The 19,791-nt window shown below is 35.8% G+C and overlaps 2 protein-coding genes across 2 annotated transcripts; one reads left to right on the top strand and one right to left on the bottom strand.

The window, feature by feature from the left end:
• Positions 1-258: 258 nt before the first annotated feature.
• kin17 (kin17 DNA and RNA binding protein) lies at positions 259-10,181 on the bottom strand. The gene is made up of 7 exons (XM_068769864.1): positions 9,675-10,181; positions 7,184-7,376; positions 6,237-6,381; positions 4,284-4,440; positions 2,662-2,821; positions 974-1,096; positions 259-367 (listed from the first exon to the last, which is right to left on the bottom strand). The coding sequence occupies exons 1-7, from the start codon at positions 9,980-9,982 to the stop codon at positions 293-295; spliced, it is 1,161 nt and encodes a 386-aa protein (XP_068625965.1). The 5' UTR covers positions 9,983-10,181; the 3' UTR covers positions 259-292.
• Positions 10,182-10,716: 535 nt separating this feature from the next.
• On the top strand, positions 10,717-18,550 carry LOC137926420 (zinc finger protein Paris-like). Its single transcript, XM_068770020.1, has 5 exons — positions 10,717-10,764; positions 11,484-11,654; positions 12,953-13,061; positions 14,128-14,509; positions 18,211-18,550. Exons 1-5 carry the CDS (start codon positions 10,717-10,719, stop codon positions 18,548-18,550), a joined length of 1,050 nt encoding a protein of 349 aa, XP_068626121.1.
• Positions 18,551-19,791: the final 1,241 nt, after the last annotated feature.

Here is a 19,791-nt window from a genome sequence, read left to right as displayed (position 1 = left end):
TGACCTTCGATCTTCAAATCTCATTTCTTCTTCACGCATAGACCTCTAATAATGATAATACATCCGCATGTAACCAATAACCTGCACTGTCAATTTTCCACCTGTTTCGGTGTATTCCCAGTTCGCGAATTTTTATAAGGATTATATTTATTCAAGATAAGCATACAGGGAATAATATATCAGTAATGGGAGACGGTTTCCAACAAGACTCCATGGAAATGCTTTGGTAAAAAATCACACGAAAACAAAAAAAGTACATCAAAAAAATAAATTTAATTTATTTCCATAATTATTACGAAGCGATTTTACTGATGTCTTCGTATTCCACACCGCGTACCACACGACCAGAGAGAGGACCTTCCGATATCTGAAACAAAAGTCCTCGCATGAAATTTACATTATCACAAACAGGAGGTTCTTATTTGATAATAATTATGACCACAGCTGAACATAGGCCCATCCCATAGATTCTAAATAGGATCAACTGGAAGCGGGGTACGACCAGCGTCATCCTGAACACGGTAATCTGTTCGCTGCAAGAGTTAAGTAATAATCATTTAAATCGTAAAATGTCCACAGCTTGGCCAACTCGCCCACAGATTTTCAAAAGAACCATTTGAAAGTGGTTTGCACCCAGAATCTTCTTTATCCATGTCTTTCCATCGTAGGAGGTCACTTTACGCTATGTGGCCTACCCACTTCAACCAGCCAATCTGCTGGACTTTCATCAGAACTGATAACCCACGTTCCAGTGCTTGGTCATCACTGATAACACTCTTAGATGATAGACCTTCGCGTTCATGCGCTGAAGGATATTGGACTACAAAATGTTTCATAGTCTTCAGAACCCTTCCCAGCTGAGGTGGATATGATTTATAAACCACAACAACACACTAAGAATAAATATTTTTTTAAAATAAAGATTTTCGTAAAATTAATATAAATATATATAGTTCTTAGAAGCTGGTCTGACCTGGATGTCGCAGCAGAAATTATCCAGGTCCACGCTGCGCAGAACACCAGTGTGACCACTATAGGCGCCGTTGACGAACCTCACGGCTCGTCCAGTTGAAGGTATCACAGTCTCCAGGTGGTTCTGTTTAGAACAATATACTATGACGATTTTTTCATCACATCAGCCAATATACTAAGCATAAAGCCTCCCCCAAATATAGAAGTGCCATTTTTTACATATAGCAACTAAAAACTATACTCCCATGGTTTTTAATACTAAAACATGATTTAAATATCAGTCTAAGTATACAGGATAATTATCTATAGCAGTGATTCCCAAAGTGGTCTATATTGATCCCCAGGGGTCTATGACAACCTGCAAGGGGTCTACGTTAGCGAAAAAAAATTGGGGGTCCATGAAATGAAAATGGGGGTCCACGATAGTGGATCTCAACACATACACTGATAGTACCTATTTACTTACATCATACTATCTTATACTATCAAAACATTTACATTATTTATAAAAGTACATATAAAGTAAAAAAATTATTATATATGTTTATAAAATTGTGTAAGTCGTAGGATGTTGGTATTCGCTTTGTGGTCGTAATACATTTTGAACATACACTAAACTTCACTACAGTTAGAAATTTACATGAAATCAATATCAGGTAAGTAGGGGGTCTACCCAACACGGAAAAACATGGCAAGGGGTCTACGACACAAAGTTTGGGGAACTCTGATCTATAGGTATAAAAGATTTAAATGGGTGAATTTATATCTCATTTACTGTCAATTAATACATGGTAAACCCAATCCCAAAATCAATGGTTTCAGAAATATTAAATAACCTAATGATAATATAATAAGAAAAACTACATATTATTTTTCAATGTAATATCCCACGTTTATGGGGACCTTTCTTTCCCCCTATCATATGATGACAGGGCCTTTCTGTGCAATAACATTTAATTTTTATTAGCACAGTCTTCCCATATTCTTCACAAATTCTTCTATCTCCCTTTCAAACATTACATTCTCTATTCGTTCATTCACTATTCTTACACACATTCCCTCTCTTTCTTCACCACTACAATGTTCTGCAACTGTTTTTAGTTCATACTTTTATTTATGACTTGTTTTATTATTTTGTGACAAAGTTTTAAGAATATATCGCGTAGTGTTTTGTCTTCTATTCTGAAGGTGATGGTTACACTTTTTACCATCTCCTTTATCTACACTTTATATTCCCACATTTATCTTGCGAATTGAAATCCATTATTTATATTATTATACTACCTACCTCTGTCATGTCATTGTCATTGGCTGGTAGCTTTAAAAAAATGTAACATATTTCAGAGTGATCACTTTATTGTATGTATAATTTATAATATATTTAAAAGCTATACATTCACCAAATACACATAGCACTTAACAAAAATCAACACAGAATGTTATGCGACAAAATTGAATAAACCCATAATGTATCGGAGTATTCAAGTCGTCAACTGTTTGTATATTTAGCCGATTAACCATACGCCATTTTTGTTTATATAAATTACGTTCAGTATTACTCTGTTTAGTTTCATACAATTTTATATGAAAATCATAGACCTTGTGCCTCTGTGAAGTGGGAGTTTCGAGCCCCCACTCTAATCACCTGTGACTCCAAAGACTCAATTTCCTATGGTAATCAAGACTGACCTGATCCAACTTGATCTTGACATTCCCGTCAACCAGTTTGACGTGAGCAGCGTATTTGTCCACCACACGCTCCACGACAGCCTTCCTCTTGTAGTACTTGTCCCCGAGGCTCTTTGTGACAATCTTGACGACGATACCCTCGGTCAGCCAATGATCTTTCCTGTTAAACAAATTTATATTACTCATTATCGCACCAACGATACAATCTCCTTCAACTTATCATGATGGGAAAGGTCGCTGGTAGAAGGAAGGTTGGTAGGAGAAAGAAGTCGTGGCTTCGTAACATTAGAGAGTGGACCGGAATCGCCAGCGCTGCTGAGCTATTACGCAGAACTAAAAATAAGGAAGAGAGCAGGAAGCTGATAGCCAACCTCCACTAGTTGGAGAGGCACTTCAAGAAGAGAAGATATTACTCATAATGGTCGGCAGCGAATTGCCCGTCTAAAGTGGCAATGGGCGGGAGCACATGGGTTCTCAAGTGGCGACGACGTGTCTCGATCACCAGCACAGAACCAGTAATTGTGGATATCTTGGCGGAGGCCTATATAATACGTTACTATTCCCCCTTTCACCAGCAAATTGTCTGATGGAAAGCTAATCTAAGATGAAACACACAGTAAGTACCAGTTCTAACCCTGAAGAGACCCGGGTTATATTTCTCAGGATATAAACCCAGCAGATTTTTTCATACTCGGGTTGTACGGATCAGAAACGTTGAATCGAAATTTCTAGAATTCGGTAGGATAATATTGCAGACTGCAATAAAAGAAAACCAAACTCAGAAATAAAAAAGGGAGGGGGGGGAGGGACTTGCAAAAGTCAAGAAAATAAATTAAAATATGTAGTCAATACTTTAGTGTAAGCATATGGAAAAAGGATAAGGAGTAAGGATTTTAGAAAAAAGAAATGTAAATAAATAAAATAAATATGAGTAGTCTGTGATAGTTGATATATAGGAACGGGAAGGATATAGGAATGTAAATGAAGGAAGTAAGGAGCAGAGAGGCGAAGAATGACAGATCATGTGAAGCGTAAAAAGAAAGGAATAAGAGATAATGCGAAGGAAGAAAGAGAATGTAAAAACTCATTTTACTTCAATTTGTAACTTCCAGTTCCCACAAAAGTCAGGGATCGAGAGATCCTAAAAATCAGGGGGGTGGGGCATAAAAAGTTTAATACTCCTCCAAAGGAACCCCAAAATGTGAGTGTGGTGCCAAATATGATAGTAGGTAAAATCCATCAGCTGCTATTGTAATACTTTATACATTTCTTTGTCCACTACTGGTCATAAACGGGAGACCTAATGTCCAATAACATGTGATGTAACCCGGATTTGTGATATTTGAGGAACGAGGCAAAGAAAGTGGGGCATTAAATGATAGAAAATTGTAGAATGAAAGACAAGGACAGAAATAAAAGGAAAAAAAATGAAATTAAAACATTGAACAATATCAAACCCTGTGCTGTATCAAGATAGGGGAGTACAAGAGGTCCCCAATAACGGGGGTCATATAAAAATGTCCAAGAAGACTGACTTAAAGCGACCTGAAATACACATCTTTCAGAGACCGTGACAATGTTACCTCTTCACCTAAAAAAAACATATAAAATATTTACCTCACCTGTTGGCTCTCTCTCTCGCTTTCTCCTGCATCTGCTTTATTTCATCCAGTGCACTCTGTTTACTTCCGTTCTCCTCTTTCCTCTTCTTTGTAGATGAAGATTCTTCTTTCGTCTTGGGCGCCAGTAGAGCTGATTTCTGCAGGCTATCTGTTCTTTCTATATACAATATATAATATACATTTAAATATATATATTGAATGTGTTTCAATTTCAACTTACTGCCAGGTTCAAAATGTTGCTTCTATCGAGAATTCGACCGTTACACTTTTAGCGTCACATTTACAATAATTCTAAATATAAATGAGCATGTTCCTAATTCCGGACATATTTATCTCCTATCTGATAAATATAGAACTATTTTATCATATTTTCACTAAAATTCTACTAGATGGCGCCAGTCAACAAGCTTCATAGACATAGTACTGATTTACCAACGATTTATATATTTAAAACCACAATATATGCGTGTAATATGTTCTCTAAAAATGAACAATTATATATCACAAAAATTGTTTCTCTGTCTTTCTGGACTCTGAGCAGCCTAATATTGTCTAAATAATCTTTAACACAGGGGAATTATAAAAGTGTCAACTGATAAAAATAAATATTTTAAATAAAAAAACGGTAAAAAAGTAAAACAAGGAAAGATAGTAAAATTGTAAATGAAACATTAGAATAAATAAAATAAAATTTGGTAACAACTGATAATATCTACAAATATAATTAGTAAATAATACATATTTAAAATAAAATAAAAAAAACAGTAACAAAGTAAATGATGGAAAGATAGTAAAATTGTAAATAAAACATTAGATATATTAGATAAATAAAATTAAATGTGACACCAACTGATAATATCTACAAATATAATTAGTAAATATGGTTGAAGCATTAAAAAAATTGTGATAAAAAAATAAGAAACCCAACACCTGTGATATTTGAGAGGTGAGATGAAGGATGATAGGTGATGAAAAGGAGGAAACTAAAATTGGACGAGTATGTAAGATCATGTATAGTATTTTAGAAGACCTGAATGATCTCAGGACTGAAAGAGGAGTAAAGAAATATAAAGAAGGATGTGAAATAAATAATCAAAATTGTAAGTTTCATGTCCTTAAACGAGATAAGTGAGACCGAGTGGTGTGCAATAGTGGGAACCATTAAAAAAAAATCTTTAATACAGTAATATGCTTAATTGTGTTAAAGATTGTTACAAATGTATAATTGATTCAAGGATTTTATTACATAAGGAAACCTTGTCTCAATTAAAAGAAGCAACAACCATTCGCTGCTTTTAACTAAATCAAAGTTCATTGTTACACATTCGGTTAAAAAATAACTTCTTAGCGAGTAAATGTCAACTCGGTAAAAGGAACATGCTACAAAATTTTCAAGTATCTTAACTTTATGGTGTCCAGTTTCATTTTATGTGTCATCTTAAGAGGGAGAAGCTCGACAAATGTAACAGGAGGTACGTGGAATGTGAAACAGCTTCGGTAACTAGGATATTTTTTCCAGGACCTGTAGCAAAATCGTACTGGAGACAGTGCTGGCCCAAATGCTCACGGGGCATGGTGGATTATTGGAGTATCTACTTTTACACTCAACGAGGATCCCTTGTGTAATTGTTACAGAGGGCAGAATGTGCGATGTAATTGCAAAGAAGAGAGAGTGGCAACATTGCCTCCCTGATGGGAGATATCCGTTGCCCGCCACATATTCTTACACTAGTACAAAATAGCAAGAAGTAATGTTATAAAAAAATTGTGGTGAAGAATAATGGGAGGTGATGTAATGAATGTTCATAAATAAAAGTTTTTGATCAAATATAAAGATGAAGGAGAAGAAAATTGTACAAAATTTTAAAGAAAAAGTTCTAATATTTTAACTATGATAGGAAGAATTAAATAAAAATGGCTATATATATACATATATAATTATCTTTTTCATACCTTCTGTTTTCCGTTTCAAATTAAGACTAAGAGTGACTTTCTCTTGGCTGTTCTCTCTTTTGAACTCAGTGTATGTAGGCTCCTCCGTTTTTATCTCTTTCTTCCCTTTTTCCACTTGCTTCTGTATAAACTCTAGCATCCTCTCCTGTAATTAGAGATATTTATTTATATACACCCAGTTCATACATGTAAAAACTTTAAATGTTTGGCTCATTAGTCAGCATGAAACCTTTGAAACCTTACAACTATTTCCAATTACCCTTTATAAAGCGCTCATCCTGATTATTAGGGGGACCTGACAGTAATGTCGTTTCTGTTGATATATATTTTCCTGAAAAACCTATTATTTTTCACGCTCCAGCATTTTGTATACTAATTGGCAAAAGGTTGTTGACAACAAAGTTGAATATATTGTTGATTAGAAACATAAACTTGTTAAAAGTTCAGTGTAAATTTAACTTAAGAAAGCGACATTACTTTCCGGTCCCCCTAATATAACAAATTATTTTTTTTTTATCTATTAGAATATGATAGGCTGATAGTTTCTTGCAGTATAATAAAGTCTATACAGATAGAATTAAAACACTTTCTCTTACTATATTGTAATTTCGTTATTTATTATTATTAAAAACATTGATTTCGTAATAAAGTGGAATGTAAATTAATTGACAGCTAATATGCTTTATGTTTATGTTCTAAAGCCTTCACACTTATATAATCAACAAGACACAGGCCTCCGTTAAAGATCACCACTATGACCAAGCTATCCTCATCCATTGACTTCCTGAGACCTTGATTATTTTATCCACCTAGTCGGGGACCCATACTGAGTGGAGTGCAACTCGAGAATCTTTCGGCCTCAATGGCCATCAATTCTTCGAGCTGCATCCAACCTTGGTTCTTTCAATCACCACATATATATGAACATATAGATATATACAACATACCTGGTCATCTTTCTCCATCTTCTCCTTTTTAGCTTTAGCCTCCTGCGCAGCGATGGTGGCTGGATCTCTATCTATGTATGCGACGAACCAGCCTTTCTCCGTTTCATCAACAACACACTTCCCTTCTCTTCCCAACCATTTTACAAAGTCTGTCAACGTTTCCCATTGTGTTGCGTTCATGTGAAGATGGTCTCTGGAATCATTAGATTAATATAAACATAGCCTTTCCTAATAAATGCTTAATTCAGAATAATACGCGAAACTTTGTCAAATAAGCTGTCTGCAGAACTATGTTAACATCCGACTTCCCTTCCAAGGAGCTCGAGAATATGAGTGACATCGGATGGATATAGCGTCAGTTCTGGGTTAGGCTGCAGGGGTGTCACTGCTCACCACAGCACCAGCTCAGACTCATAGTCCCCAAATCGACTCTAAGATAAGTTAAACAATAGAATTAGAAATATTCTTGTATAACTTAAAAAAAAGTCTTGTATTTATGTAACTTGACTAGAGATTTTTATGTTAAAAATAAGCCCTTGTAAGACATATACATCCTCCATCACAGATCGCCATAGTGGCACACACACACCTTTGAGTTCTTTGACCTTTTGAGTTCTAAATGCTCTCTCTAAAGAGTCCATAATAAAGGCTCATCTAGCACTGACAGTGACTAGGGATGAAATACCTTAAAGTTAGACTGAATCATTTCCACTGTCCTTTAAGCATAAACAACAATTAATTTTATTGTTTTTGGTACCGGGCGAAAGAGAGATGCCTTCACAAGAATAACCAACCAAATTTCAGTATACTAGGCTTTGTGAAAATGCTCATAAAAACCAAAGAATAAACACAACTTCCATAATTTAAGAAGCAATGTACAAAGGTTGAAATACAGAAAAAAAAACAATTTCACTATTTTTGGTCTACTCATTTATAATTATAAAAATAACAAAGGTATCCAGGTATCCATATAAATAGTAAAAGTTTATTTCTCTCTTACAAAACATATTTGCATGTGCAAAAAGTCATCTTTTCATAATAATTTTATAAAGACTAATTATTATGAAGTATATCTAGAAAAGGTCCGATAAGACCCAATGCCACAGCAAATGAAGCCGCAGCTTACATCGCCTGAGCAACCATCTTCAGTATTTAAGTTTTGCAATAGGAAAAGTTGTCCACAAAGAGTTAAAACAAAAAACTATTATTTTATCTCATAATGAAATTAAATCATTTATAACATATTACAAATTTATTTTGAATAAGAGTTCTCCTGCATGGCAAAGAACTTTGAGGCACAGGCCAATATATCATCTCCTGCACTTCTCGCCAGTGTACCAGGCACCAATATCAGCTCCTGGCACAAAAAGGTCTAAGTAATTTAGGTGTTATTATTTTGCAGATATATTAGCAACAAGTGTCCCATGTATTGTTTTACAAAAAACTTTACATTGATTAAAAAAAATTGACATATACAACACATATGACTCTAGTACAAGCCATTGTAAATGCCTATCCATGCATTCATACATGAAAATGACTTTAGATAAACACATATGTGTCATGAAGCCCAAATGGTTAAAATGATGGTAGTACAAATGATGTTAACAATGCTATACTGTAGTTTATCTATTGAATATATTATATGTTTGTAAAAATGTGATTAAACCATATATTATTTGCTATGTAGTTTTTCATCAACGAGAGTAAATAACAGGGGTGGCCAAGCTCCTTGATAGTTCGAGCCATTTTTAAAAACTAGAAATTTTTCGCAAGGTACAATTTAATACGCATTTAAAACATGCAAATGAATATTTATTTAACAAAAATTATATTCATTGCAAATACATTACAAAAGTACAAAATATGTTTATTGAAGTTAGATACAATGGTACATGTATATGACAGCACTCCTAATAATACTTGAAATGCCAGTTAGTTGATTACAATCGGTGTTTGTATTTCGCTAATATTATGGCAGAATAATAATAATAATTATTCACACCAGTAATTTGTTACAATTTCCCAGGAGCTGGCATAGGTTATATAAATTAAAATATTGAAATAATTCAACAATCAATCAGAGCCAAAAATAATTGCTGATAGAACCGCATGTGGCTAGCGAGCAGTTTGGCCACCCCAGGTATATGTGATAATTGGCATGCTTGGTAGGTGGGATGGTGAGTGGATACTGCCTATCATGTGGAAATCGATCCCTCTGTCGCCCTGATTTCAATAGCAGGAAATTCTGTACATGCAGCATGGGAAAGTAACCTACTAGGTAGACTGACTTAGTCAAGGTTGCAGGAAGTCCCTGGTTGTAGGCAATGCTAGACAGGTCATCATGGCTATTTTTGAGGAACGTCTATGCTTTGTAATGAGTATCTATCATCTATCTTACATGGTGTCATTTAAGTCAATTTTTTGTTAGTGCCAAGCTTTAACTGTATTGAAATAAGATAATTATTTGTAATTCTGGAAAATGTTTTACCTGTTAGATATGTAGTCTTGATACACTTTGTTTGCGTTAACCCTTTTAGTTCCGAATTGACGCTTCAACATTTCAAGGTACCCGTCAGAGAACTCTCTGGAGAACTCGTCTATGTACTTAGAAGCGTTGTCGGCGAAGAGTAGCAGTTGCCGCTGGTGGGATTCTGACATGGTGTGGCATTTGAATCCGTTCTCGTCCCTACACTGTTTCTGACACATTTGACAGTACCATCGCAATTTCTGCAAACCTTTAGCTTTAATTTTATTCGCTATGTACTTCGGTGTACCTTTTTCCGCTTTTCCGCCCATGTTTTACAAATATTTGTAATGAAATTATCAATTTTAAACAAATTACAAATCTACAGTTTCGTCACGCGTTTGTTACAAATTGCAAAGTTTGATCATATATCTAATATTTTAAAGTTTTTTTATTAACCCAAATAGAAGAATTGTCCTTTTTCTATTTAAACGCCTCCTAATTATTACAAATCGAAGGAAATACAATATCAACACGTAAATAACACCATAAATGTCAATGTCAATGTCGTTCAAATTGACAGCTGCCCACAGACTTCAAGCAAATTATTTATGGCATAGATAAAAAATTTTAAAGTTGACTCATTGAATATTTGCTTTTATTTCAAGATAAACGATTAATAAGTAATATCATGAGTAAATAAATCTTTTCCAAAAATTATTTTATGCTCTATCATAAGTCTTATGAAATATTAATTTTATTAACAAAATAATAGTTTCTTTATAAAAATTGAGGAGTGTATATTCATACATAATCAATTATTCGAGTATTAATTTATATGGATGAAAATTTCTTAAATTTTCTATTTTATCCTTTCTATTATAGACGACAATTTAAACCTCAAGTCAAACAATAATTTGCAGCTATTAAATATTTTTTTCTTTTAATTTGACTGTAATAATATGATATAGGTGACACGAAGTGTTAAAATATAATGTTACAAAATAAAATTATACAAGTTCTTTTACCTATATCAATTAAATTTTAATTTTATATTTGTATAAAAATGGATATAACATGGTCAAAGGATAGACTGCTGAAGATATTCAGTACAGTAAGTAAAATATTACTTTGATTTCATATGCGTCTTACTGAATAGTTACTTATATGTTTTTAACTTATATATCCTAATACAATTTAAAACTTCATATTGCCATTTTGCGTTTTGAAATTACCCATTTCGATCAGTAGATAATAAAATGAAAAGACTGCCAGGAATGTTAAAATTTGATAGAAACTAGAATGAAAAGCAACTGGTCTACCAAGTTCTCCCATAACTTAAAAAAATTCAGCCAGACTTTTTTTTTCTCACTACGGTCGGAAAAGTTTTTAACTCGATAAAGCATACATTGTCGGGATTTAAGTATAATTGCTACACTTGAAGCTTCGTTTGTTATCGTCCAATAGTTAACCAGCGAAGTCCCGACCGTCGGTCTACTTTAAACGAAGAGAGAATAATGGCCATGTTGCTATTAATGTTGCCACAACACATGCCACGCTTGTATAGATTTCCATGTAATTGTATTAATACAATAATTCCGAATGTAACAGCCATGCGGTTTTCTTCACTCAATAATGTTTCATTTTATTTAGGAATTGAGAATCTCCTTTATGCTAATGTGATCGTATATTTTTAGGGAGTATGTTATTATAATTTAAATATTTTGTTGAATGCCGAACGACGCTGCGTTTATATACACTCCGTTAGTAAATTAAGCGTATATATAAGATTAAAATATAAACGGGTTGAACAATATGTCATGCCTTTGCCAGGAGTCTCTGATGGTGCACGCGAACGCCACGGGGGATTGTGGAGCGGTCCCTGCGCCGACCTGCCGGCTGTGCGGCGGAGGTAGCGACCTCAGACGTTGCGAAGGCACCTACCTCTGGAATGGCACCGAAGAGAATTACGAGCTCATGCTCTATGAGTGCTTCGGGGTAGAGGTAACGTCGTTTTTCTTAACCCTTGTATAAGATTGGGATTGAATTTAGTGGACTGTATTTAATTAAAAGGTCTTGGTCCAGAGAAAGAATTAATTTATTAAGACTTAATTTCACAAGGAAGCGGAAGACACGTGTGCTCGGTAGCGGTAGGGAGCAGAGAGAGAGCGAGCACAGATAAAAATATTTTACAAATTCGCCAAACCATAGACAAGATATTACCTAAAACATTTTTGGTTGGTACCATTGCCAACAACCCTTAATAGCCTGATTTACGAAAGTGATTTTTTTTTAATATTACTATGTTTGCTTGAGGGTCTAGATGAAGGGAAAAATAGATTTTTTTTAATTTCGTTGTAAAGAATATTATACAACAGTAAAATTTGTACAGCCAACCTATAAAAAAAAAACTAATAGTAATGTGAACATTCGGTTTAAAAGATTGGTATCAAAATTGAAACTCTAGGCTATTAAGGGTTAAAATCAATTTAGTGATGACATAAAACACTGAAAGCTGGTTCTCTACTTCAGGCATCGTTGACAAGTAGCACAATTATCCACGGAGAGGACTATTCTCACATTTTCTCTATTAGATTGAATCAGGAATAAGTAAGAAAAGGACCAATATTTAGCCACTTTCGCACATGCAGTGGTAGTCGTGCAATAAAGTGCACCGCCCGCCAGCCCGCTGATAAATGCGTATGCGGCAAACAATGCGAATCACACAACCGCCACCGCCAAATTACTTAACACGTGTTTCACCCCTCCACGGGGCATCTTCAGGAGTTATGTTACACCGATTAGTGCCAACCACAAAGTCAACTGACTGCATGACTACCACTGCATGTGCGGAAGTGGTTAAATATTGGTCCTTTTCTTACTTAGGATCGACATCCGCGAAGTAACGCCTGATTCCATTAAATATTTGAATCAGGAATGAAGAGATCTCTGGAGGAACGGAAACTGTGGGAGAGGTTTATGTCCAACGGTGGACATACTAAGGTTGCAATGATGATGATGACGTAAATTTGATGAGGTGAAATTGTTTAAAAACTATGAATAACACGTTCACTGCGGCTTGAGGCCGATTCAGCCTCATGGTAGACTTTGCACTGGTGCGGCGCGTAAAACTCGTGTTTTCTCTCTAGTGCGGCGGCTGTTTACACTCAACCGAAACATGAGGCAGAAAAGGCCTTAACCGCACTACTAGGAAGTTCAGCTTGAGGCTGATTCGACCTCAGCCGCACCAGCTGAAAGTTCTTCAAAATTGGGCCCGCAGTGAACCTGTTAACTTGACACAGGTGCCGAGATCGGACTGTATGATATGCGACCACTGTATACACCAACTGCGGAGCGCGCAAAGATTCAGGAACATCGTCAAGGCTGCCTTCGTGAACCCTTCAAGCGAAGGTCACAAAAATATTTTATGTTTCTCCTTCTCTTACTCGACTTTACCACTAATAAGATCACATTAAAAAAGAAACCTTGAAAGACCTTGGAGCCTTCAGGTTCTGGAGTGGAGATCACGAACCTGCAAGCGCTGCAAGTCTTCCACTAATAAGCCCGGCCATAACCTGTTCTATTGGAATATTTTTGGGACCTATGAGCAGCTGTGAACATCCAACAGCTAAAGAGTTGCTTAAGAATAATAAAAAAAAATAAGAATCTGCAACTTATCTTTCTATTCCTTGGTAACGCCATATATAAAGATGAATTGAAATACGTTTATACAACATTGTAACTTTTAACAGAACTTATTGATCGTCAACGTATCTATTTATGTTTTTAATCTATTTTATTATTGACTCTACTCTGCTTTGCACGATGTTATAGTTGTGGAGAAGAAGCAGGAAGGAACTTCACAGCAATACATATTAGTAAAGTTTAACAATACAGATTATATATGCACTTTATCGTTTAGACGTCACTGACAAGGATTCTTTTCATTTAAATATTCGTGTATTGAACAATAAGCATTTTTCGTTAATTTATTTTTAATACGTGCTTGGAGTTTTGGAAATGGTGGTCCAATAATGTTTTGTGTATTTTTACTAAAAGTTTTATTCCGTTTATAGTCCGAATTAGAAGACTTTTTGCAGTCGAAATTTTGGTACAGACATATCATAATTTTTTTATGTTTAATAATATTTCGCTAAAGATTTTTATGTCAAAGAAAATAGAGAAAGTTCTACAGAAACTTTTCGCATTTGACAGTTCGCTTTGAACTTCGTACATTTGACGTTTCACTTTTCGCGCGTTTGACACTTCGATTAGTAGATGCATCGGTCAGTATTTATTTATCTCGAAATTTCTTTATTTATTTCACACCTAATTAATGTTATTACTCTTAAACATGTATTGTTTTTTTATTAAAAAATAATTGGCCAATACTTTCCGGTTTTATATAATCCGTCTACACTGCTGGTTTTTAATATTAATCTTACATTTTATTTATGGATATTTGTTTTTAAAACAGGCGAAATAAACTCGAATATCAAAATTATGAAGACGTTATCAAATTCAAGGGTCGATATTGGTATTAATTATCCTAAGAAGGTAGCTGCGAAGACGTCAAAGCCAAAAATAAGCGAGGGGTACCAGAAGAGAGGAGAGCTGAGGCGCGATGTCAGAAGACCGTTTCTGGTTCAGCCGAAGAAGGCTAACGTACTCTGCAGCGTCTGTAATCAACGATATCCGATGATAGTCCCGTTCGATGGCTTCAAAAAGTTCGTCTGCTCACGCTGCAAGAAGAATGCAGAGACTTACGGCGTCTGCAGGACTTGTAACTTGAGGATGCCGATGATTCTGATGAATGACCACATGAAGACTCATGAGAAAGTAAAGAAAGGGAAAAGCAGGTAATGATTTACCATAATTTCCGTCTTAGGTTATCCACTGGAGATTGATCTCCACATAGACTTCCAATGGGACTGATAGGGAGCGGTCTCTATCTTTCTTTTTCCAACGACCTTCACAATTTTTTTTTTTGTTTCAAATATACTCTTTCCCGATATTGTTTCTGAACAGGGCATATATACCTCCCACTTTCACCCTACCTCTCTCATCCTACATATTTTCTGTTATTCAGCATACATTCAATATACATCATTCACTCACATTACATTCACATATCGCCTCCCATCCCTCGCCACATTCCATGTTACACGGTTTTGTTTTGCCTAATTACGTCGCCCATCACCCTGCAACAAAACCGTAAGCAAGAGTGGTGGCTCTCTTCTGAAATGGCAATGCTCCTACCCATTTCCACTTCGTAAACCACTGAGCCCTCCATATACGGGACAGCAAGCAATTGCTTGCACCACGGACTAGTCCACCGCTGGACAACAAATGCACGAGGGACTCCCTTTGAACTTAAATCTTTGCAGGTACTCTTAGAATCCCCCGTGTCGCGTGAACATTTCACTTTTTTTTATGGCCCCCGCTATTGGGAGCCTCTCGTACCCCTTATCTGGTGTGGGACAGGGACTTTTTGTTTTAATTTATTAAGTTTTACACAATCTTTTTTATTTTCTTACTCTTCATTTATACATCTTAAGATCTTTCATTCGGTTTTTTTCCACATTTCTTCTTTCATTCTCTTTCGCTCTGTGACCTTTCATTCCTCTCTCGTAACACAAACATTTTGTAACTTTATTTCTGTTTATTTACATTGTTTTTTCGCTTCACATTAATATCACATTACATTTCACCTATACATATTGTTGTGGATGTCTTACGTTATGTTTACCGGTGCGTGGTCTCCACTTACGTCCCAAGAGCCATCTGTTCTGTGGGCAATGTGGCCTGTCCACTGTCAACTCGAGATGCCAATCCGTTGGCCTATGACGGTGGTTATTTTAGTTCGTTCACCGATTCTGGTTTTGATAATTTTATTATGGCAATGATGGTAGATTGCCAAACTTTTTACAAGCTTAGACTAGAAGCAAAGACATTGGGCTTTTAGCCGGGCCGGTAAAACAATATCAGATCTATTAATCTAAAATGAATATTTTCAAAATTCATTCATTCATTCATACATCATTTAGAACAGAGTTCCCCAAACTTTTTTGTGTCGTAGACCCCTTGCCATGTTTTTCCGTGTTGGATAGACTCCCTACTTACCTGATATTGATTTCCTGTAAATTTCTAACTGTAGTGAAGTTTAGTGTTAAAAACTTAGTAAAAGCACATGTTAATTTATACATTTATTAATTGAATTTAAATTAAAACTACTCAAAATAAAATTTTGTATATGTTATGTAAAATATACGTATCATATTAATAATTTTTAACTTCATTGGTATTTTTATAAATAATGTAAATATTTCGATATTATAAGATAGTATGATGTAAGTAAATAGGTAGGTACTATCAGTGTATGTGTTGAGATCCACTATCGTGGACCCCCATTTTCATTTCATGGACCCCCAAATTTTTTTTTGCTGACGTAGACCCCTTGCAGGTTGTCATAGACCCCTAGGGGTCGATATAGACCACTTTGGGAATCACTGATTTAGAGTGAACAATTGTATGTCACGAGACAAATAACAAAAGGGCCGAATTTGATTCAAATTACAATCAAATTCACGTCCCCTGTAACTACGAGGGTTCCAAATGCATTGTGATCTGTAAAGAGCGCACAACAAACTCAGTTTGTTTGTGGTCACATTTCCTTTGTACAGTAATATAGCAATTCTTTCCCGTTTATTATCACTTAAAAGGCAAAGCTACGGTACAAAGGCAGGTTCAAAAACGCTCATCATCCACGAGGCTCAGAATAAATATAACATAGTTTTGACTTTAGAACACCTGCCAATATTCTAATAACAGGGGCAGCTTTAGCTCGTGTAGCGCCCGTGTGCAATGAAACCCTGGCGACCCCTAGACCTACCCCCTGCGGCTTTAACTATTAATTTTCTGTCGTAACAAGAAAGTTTTTTCATATTCCAACAAGCTGTTTCATGAGTAGCATGTAGCATACAGTATGGTATTAGTTACGGCCTTTCTTCTTATGACGGCAGAATAACTGTAGCACATCTCTGTTGCGAAACTAAGCGGCGAACCGCTATAGTTCATGTTTCGTCTTGTGTTTGCTATCTTATGGATAGCGAAATGGATAAGAAAAAGCGTGTGCATTGCACACCCTGCACTACAGGTTAACACATTCAGTGCTCATCACTCGGATCCGAGTGGGGCGGGGCCATAGTAGCAGTGCCTCCCACTCGGATCCGAGCGAGCTTCCCGTTCATTTTGTATTAGTCAGTAAAACGCCAGCGCTTGTGGCCAGTGGTGGTTTTTTGCGCGGCCACTCTGGTAACATCGTCAACTTACGAAAACGTGTATTGGATTCATTCTTACAGACTACGATATTCTCCCTGATATACCAGACAGTCTATTAACCGATAACCCATCAACTCCAACTGTATCCCTTCTGAGATCTGATGCGCCCACTCCAAACTTGTCACGAGAGCATAATGACGCCTCTTCTTCTGCTTTACCTGTTCCGAGATCTGAATGTAGTACTCCCAACTTACCAATTGATAACGATGATGTCCCATTACTTGACCATTCACAAAATAACTCACCTTCTCATCAAGGAGCCACTAGTACCTGGAGCAGTATTTCACATTCAATGAAAATTATTGAGTTTACTAAAGAACAGGAACTTTTAGTGCCACCTCCATCAGATCCTAACCAAGCATTCCGTTTATTAATTGACGACGATTTATTGGATCTTATTGTTCGAGAGACGAATGCAAACGCATTGAGACAGTACCCACTGCAGAGAATGTGAAGCAAAAATCAAGAATAAAAAATTGGAAAGATTTAACTCTGGAAGAACTGCTGACATTTCTAGGTCTCCTTCTTCACACTGGAACAATTCGACTAAACCGTATAAGCGATTATTGGAAACGACACTATTTATTTAATATTCCATGCTTCGGACAATTCATGGCTCGAAATTATTTTCTACTAATCTTACGATGCTTGCACTTTATGTCCGAAACAAGTGAGGATGGCCGTTTGAAAAAAAATTAGACCATTTATACCACTCGGATCCGAGTATTTGGCACCCAGGCGATCCGAAAAATGATTATTTTTATTAAAATAATAATAATAACAATATACATTCATGCATATTTTCAAATATTCATTTGTTCTTAATCAAAATTCAGCTAATAAAAATTTGGTTCCCGACTATTATTTTTTATTTCTTTTACAGCAGTGAATGTGTTAAGCCGCCCCTGTCTAGAAATATTCCGTACTTTCTTTTCAGTGTTTATCTGCAATCAGTTTCAAACTATATGCAGATCTCCATGTCCTCTATCTAGTCTAGACCTCTACTTTTCAAGAGATACCTCATCTTTCACCATCTATTACAAGTTCTATTATGTCATGGCGTTTCATTGTTTTGGTATGGCTATTGGTTGCCAATAGCTGCTTAGGCTTTTAGGTGATTTTCCAGTCGTGGTATATATTTACCCCCTGTTACTTTTTACTTCTAAATAGTTTTCATGTTGAGTGCTTCATGGATCTCTGGAATTTTTATGAATTGCAGGTCATCCACGGCACCAAAGATGTTGCATACGTTGTCCAAAACGGAACATCTGTCGAGGACAAACACGTATGTGAAGTACCCGAAGAAGTACCAGTGCAGTCATTGTCAGAAGCGGTACATGGTACCCCACCACCTGGCAAGCCACATCAATAACGATCACGGCGACCTGCTTGACTGTACTTGCACAGTCTGCGGTAGGGATCTGAAGACGCGTGAAATGCTCGACAAACACATGAGGACCCACACCGGTCAACCGATATACCAGTGCCACAAATGCATGAAGATATTCAAGAGCCAACGAAACCTTCAATCTCATTACGCTGTACACGAAAAACGATAACTTTGTCTATGGTTATAAAAATAGCACAATAAACACGGAACAATTCAAATGAAAGCGCGGGACGGGCTGCCTGTCAAAATGACTTTGACAGATCGCTTTTAATTTTTTTTTTGCAAATATTTGACATTTGCGAAGTTTGCTAAAACATTCAAAATTAATTGTGCATCCAATATGATGGCGATTCCGTTCCATGAATGTAAAATTGTTCGTATGCGAATATAAATAATAAATTATATATGTGACAATACGTAAATGACGTTTTTAATTTAATTTGCATTTTAATAAAGATATATATTGAACAAATTTATATATACACATTAGGCTTCCTTCACAGATTTATATGACGCGACTTTGTCGGCGTGGAATTTAAAAGAAAAAAATATTTAGTTTAGTTTTCTTTTTTCGTCTGTACCTTTGAGTTGGAATCCTAAACTACTTAATTAAAACCTTAAAAACACTAACAACCTAGAAAGATTACCTGTCTTCCTAATGCACGGAAGTTTTAACACGTTTTCAGCGGCATTTATTATATTTTTTTGCTAAATCTTCCACTATCTGTGGTACAGGGCGTTTTGAACCTTTTTCTTAACCAGACATTGCAGCGTTACCAGGTCTAATAAACCCCACCGCCCTAATTTTAAAAAATCAAGGATTTTTAACAATAAATTTAATTTTAATGAGATTTATTTCAAAAATGTTTAGTTGTAATTATTTATCAAGGCATAATTATTTTAATTAAATTCTGTTTAAAACACTGGCGGTTGATTCCAGCCCGGAATGCGGTATGAGGTATGCTGGATTACAAGGTGCTTTCAACCTCGTTCCGTACTGCATCATCATTTTATTTATCCAGTGCGGCACAGGATTTAAAAAAAAACCCTGTACTAAGGTAAGTATGCCACGGAGCCCAGGATTAATAGCATATCTCAGATGTTTATCCCTTTCCTCCTCCGATTCAAACAGAAGTTACATTCTCCGCACGACAGGCCCCGTTCAGCATTCAACGTTAAATGACAATTTCACTTTACTGTTTAATCACAGTAGTATGTCGCATATATTCTTTACATTGAAAAAATCGGTATATTTATTTGTAACAAAAAAGAAAGACTTCTATTGTGTGTAAACAGTCACTTTAGATCAGTGATTCTCAAAGTAGTCTATATCGACCCCTAGGGGTCTATAACAACCAGCAAGGGGTCTACGTCAGCGAAAAAAAATTTGGGGGTCCATGAAATGAAAAT

Source organism: Battus philenor, unplaced genomic scaffold, assembly GCF_028537555.1.
Source record: "Battus philenor isolate CCGP_79_NKW_IND1 unplaced genomic scaffold, ilBatPhil1.0.hap1 SCAF_29, whole genome shotgun sequence".
NCBI classification, from domain to species: domain Eukaryota; kingdom Metazoa; phylum Arthropoda; class Insecta; order Lepidoptera; family Papilionidae; genus Battus; species Battus philenor.
Note: the sequence above shows the minus strand (reverse complement) of the source record. Positions and strands in the feature narration are given on the sequence as shown.

What these genes read in the sequence shown, in the direction of transcription:
- LOC137926420 (XM_068770020.1), top strand. Translation starts at nt 10,717, where the DNA reads ATGGATATAACATGGTCAAAGGATAGACTGCTGAAGATATTCAGTACA. An exon ending in ATGAGTGCTTCGGGGTAGAG is followed by an intron (nt 11,655 to 12,952) that starts GTAACGTCGTTT and finishes AACTTGACACAG; the next exon opens with GTGCCGAGATCGGACTGTAT. An exon ending in GTAAAGAAAGGGAAAAGCAG is followed by an intron (nt 14,510 to 18,210) that starts GTAATGATTTAC and finishes TATGAATTGCAG; the next exon opens with GTCATCCACGGCACCAAAGA.
- kin17 (XM_068769864.1), bottom strand. Translation starts at nt 9,982, where the DNA reads ATGGGCGGAAAAGCGGAAAAAGGTACACCGAAGTACATAGCGAATAAA. An exon ending in TCAAGATCAAGTTGGATCAG is followed by an intron (nt 1,097 to 2,661) that starts GTCAGTCTTGAT and finishes TGTTCTAAACAG; the next exon opens with AACCACCTGGAGACTGTGAT. An exon ending in ATTTCTGCTGCGACATCCAG is followed by an intron (nt 368 to 973) that starts GTCAGACCAGCT and finishes CTTTTGTTTCAG; the next exon opens with ATATCGGAAGGTCCTCTCTC.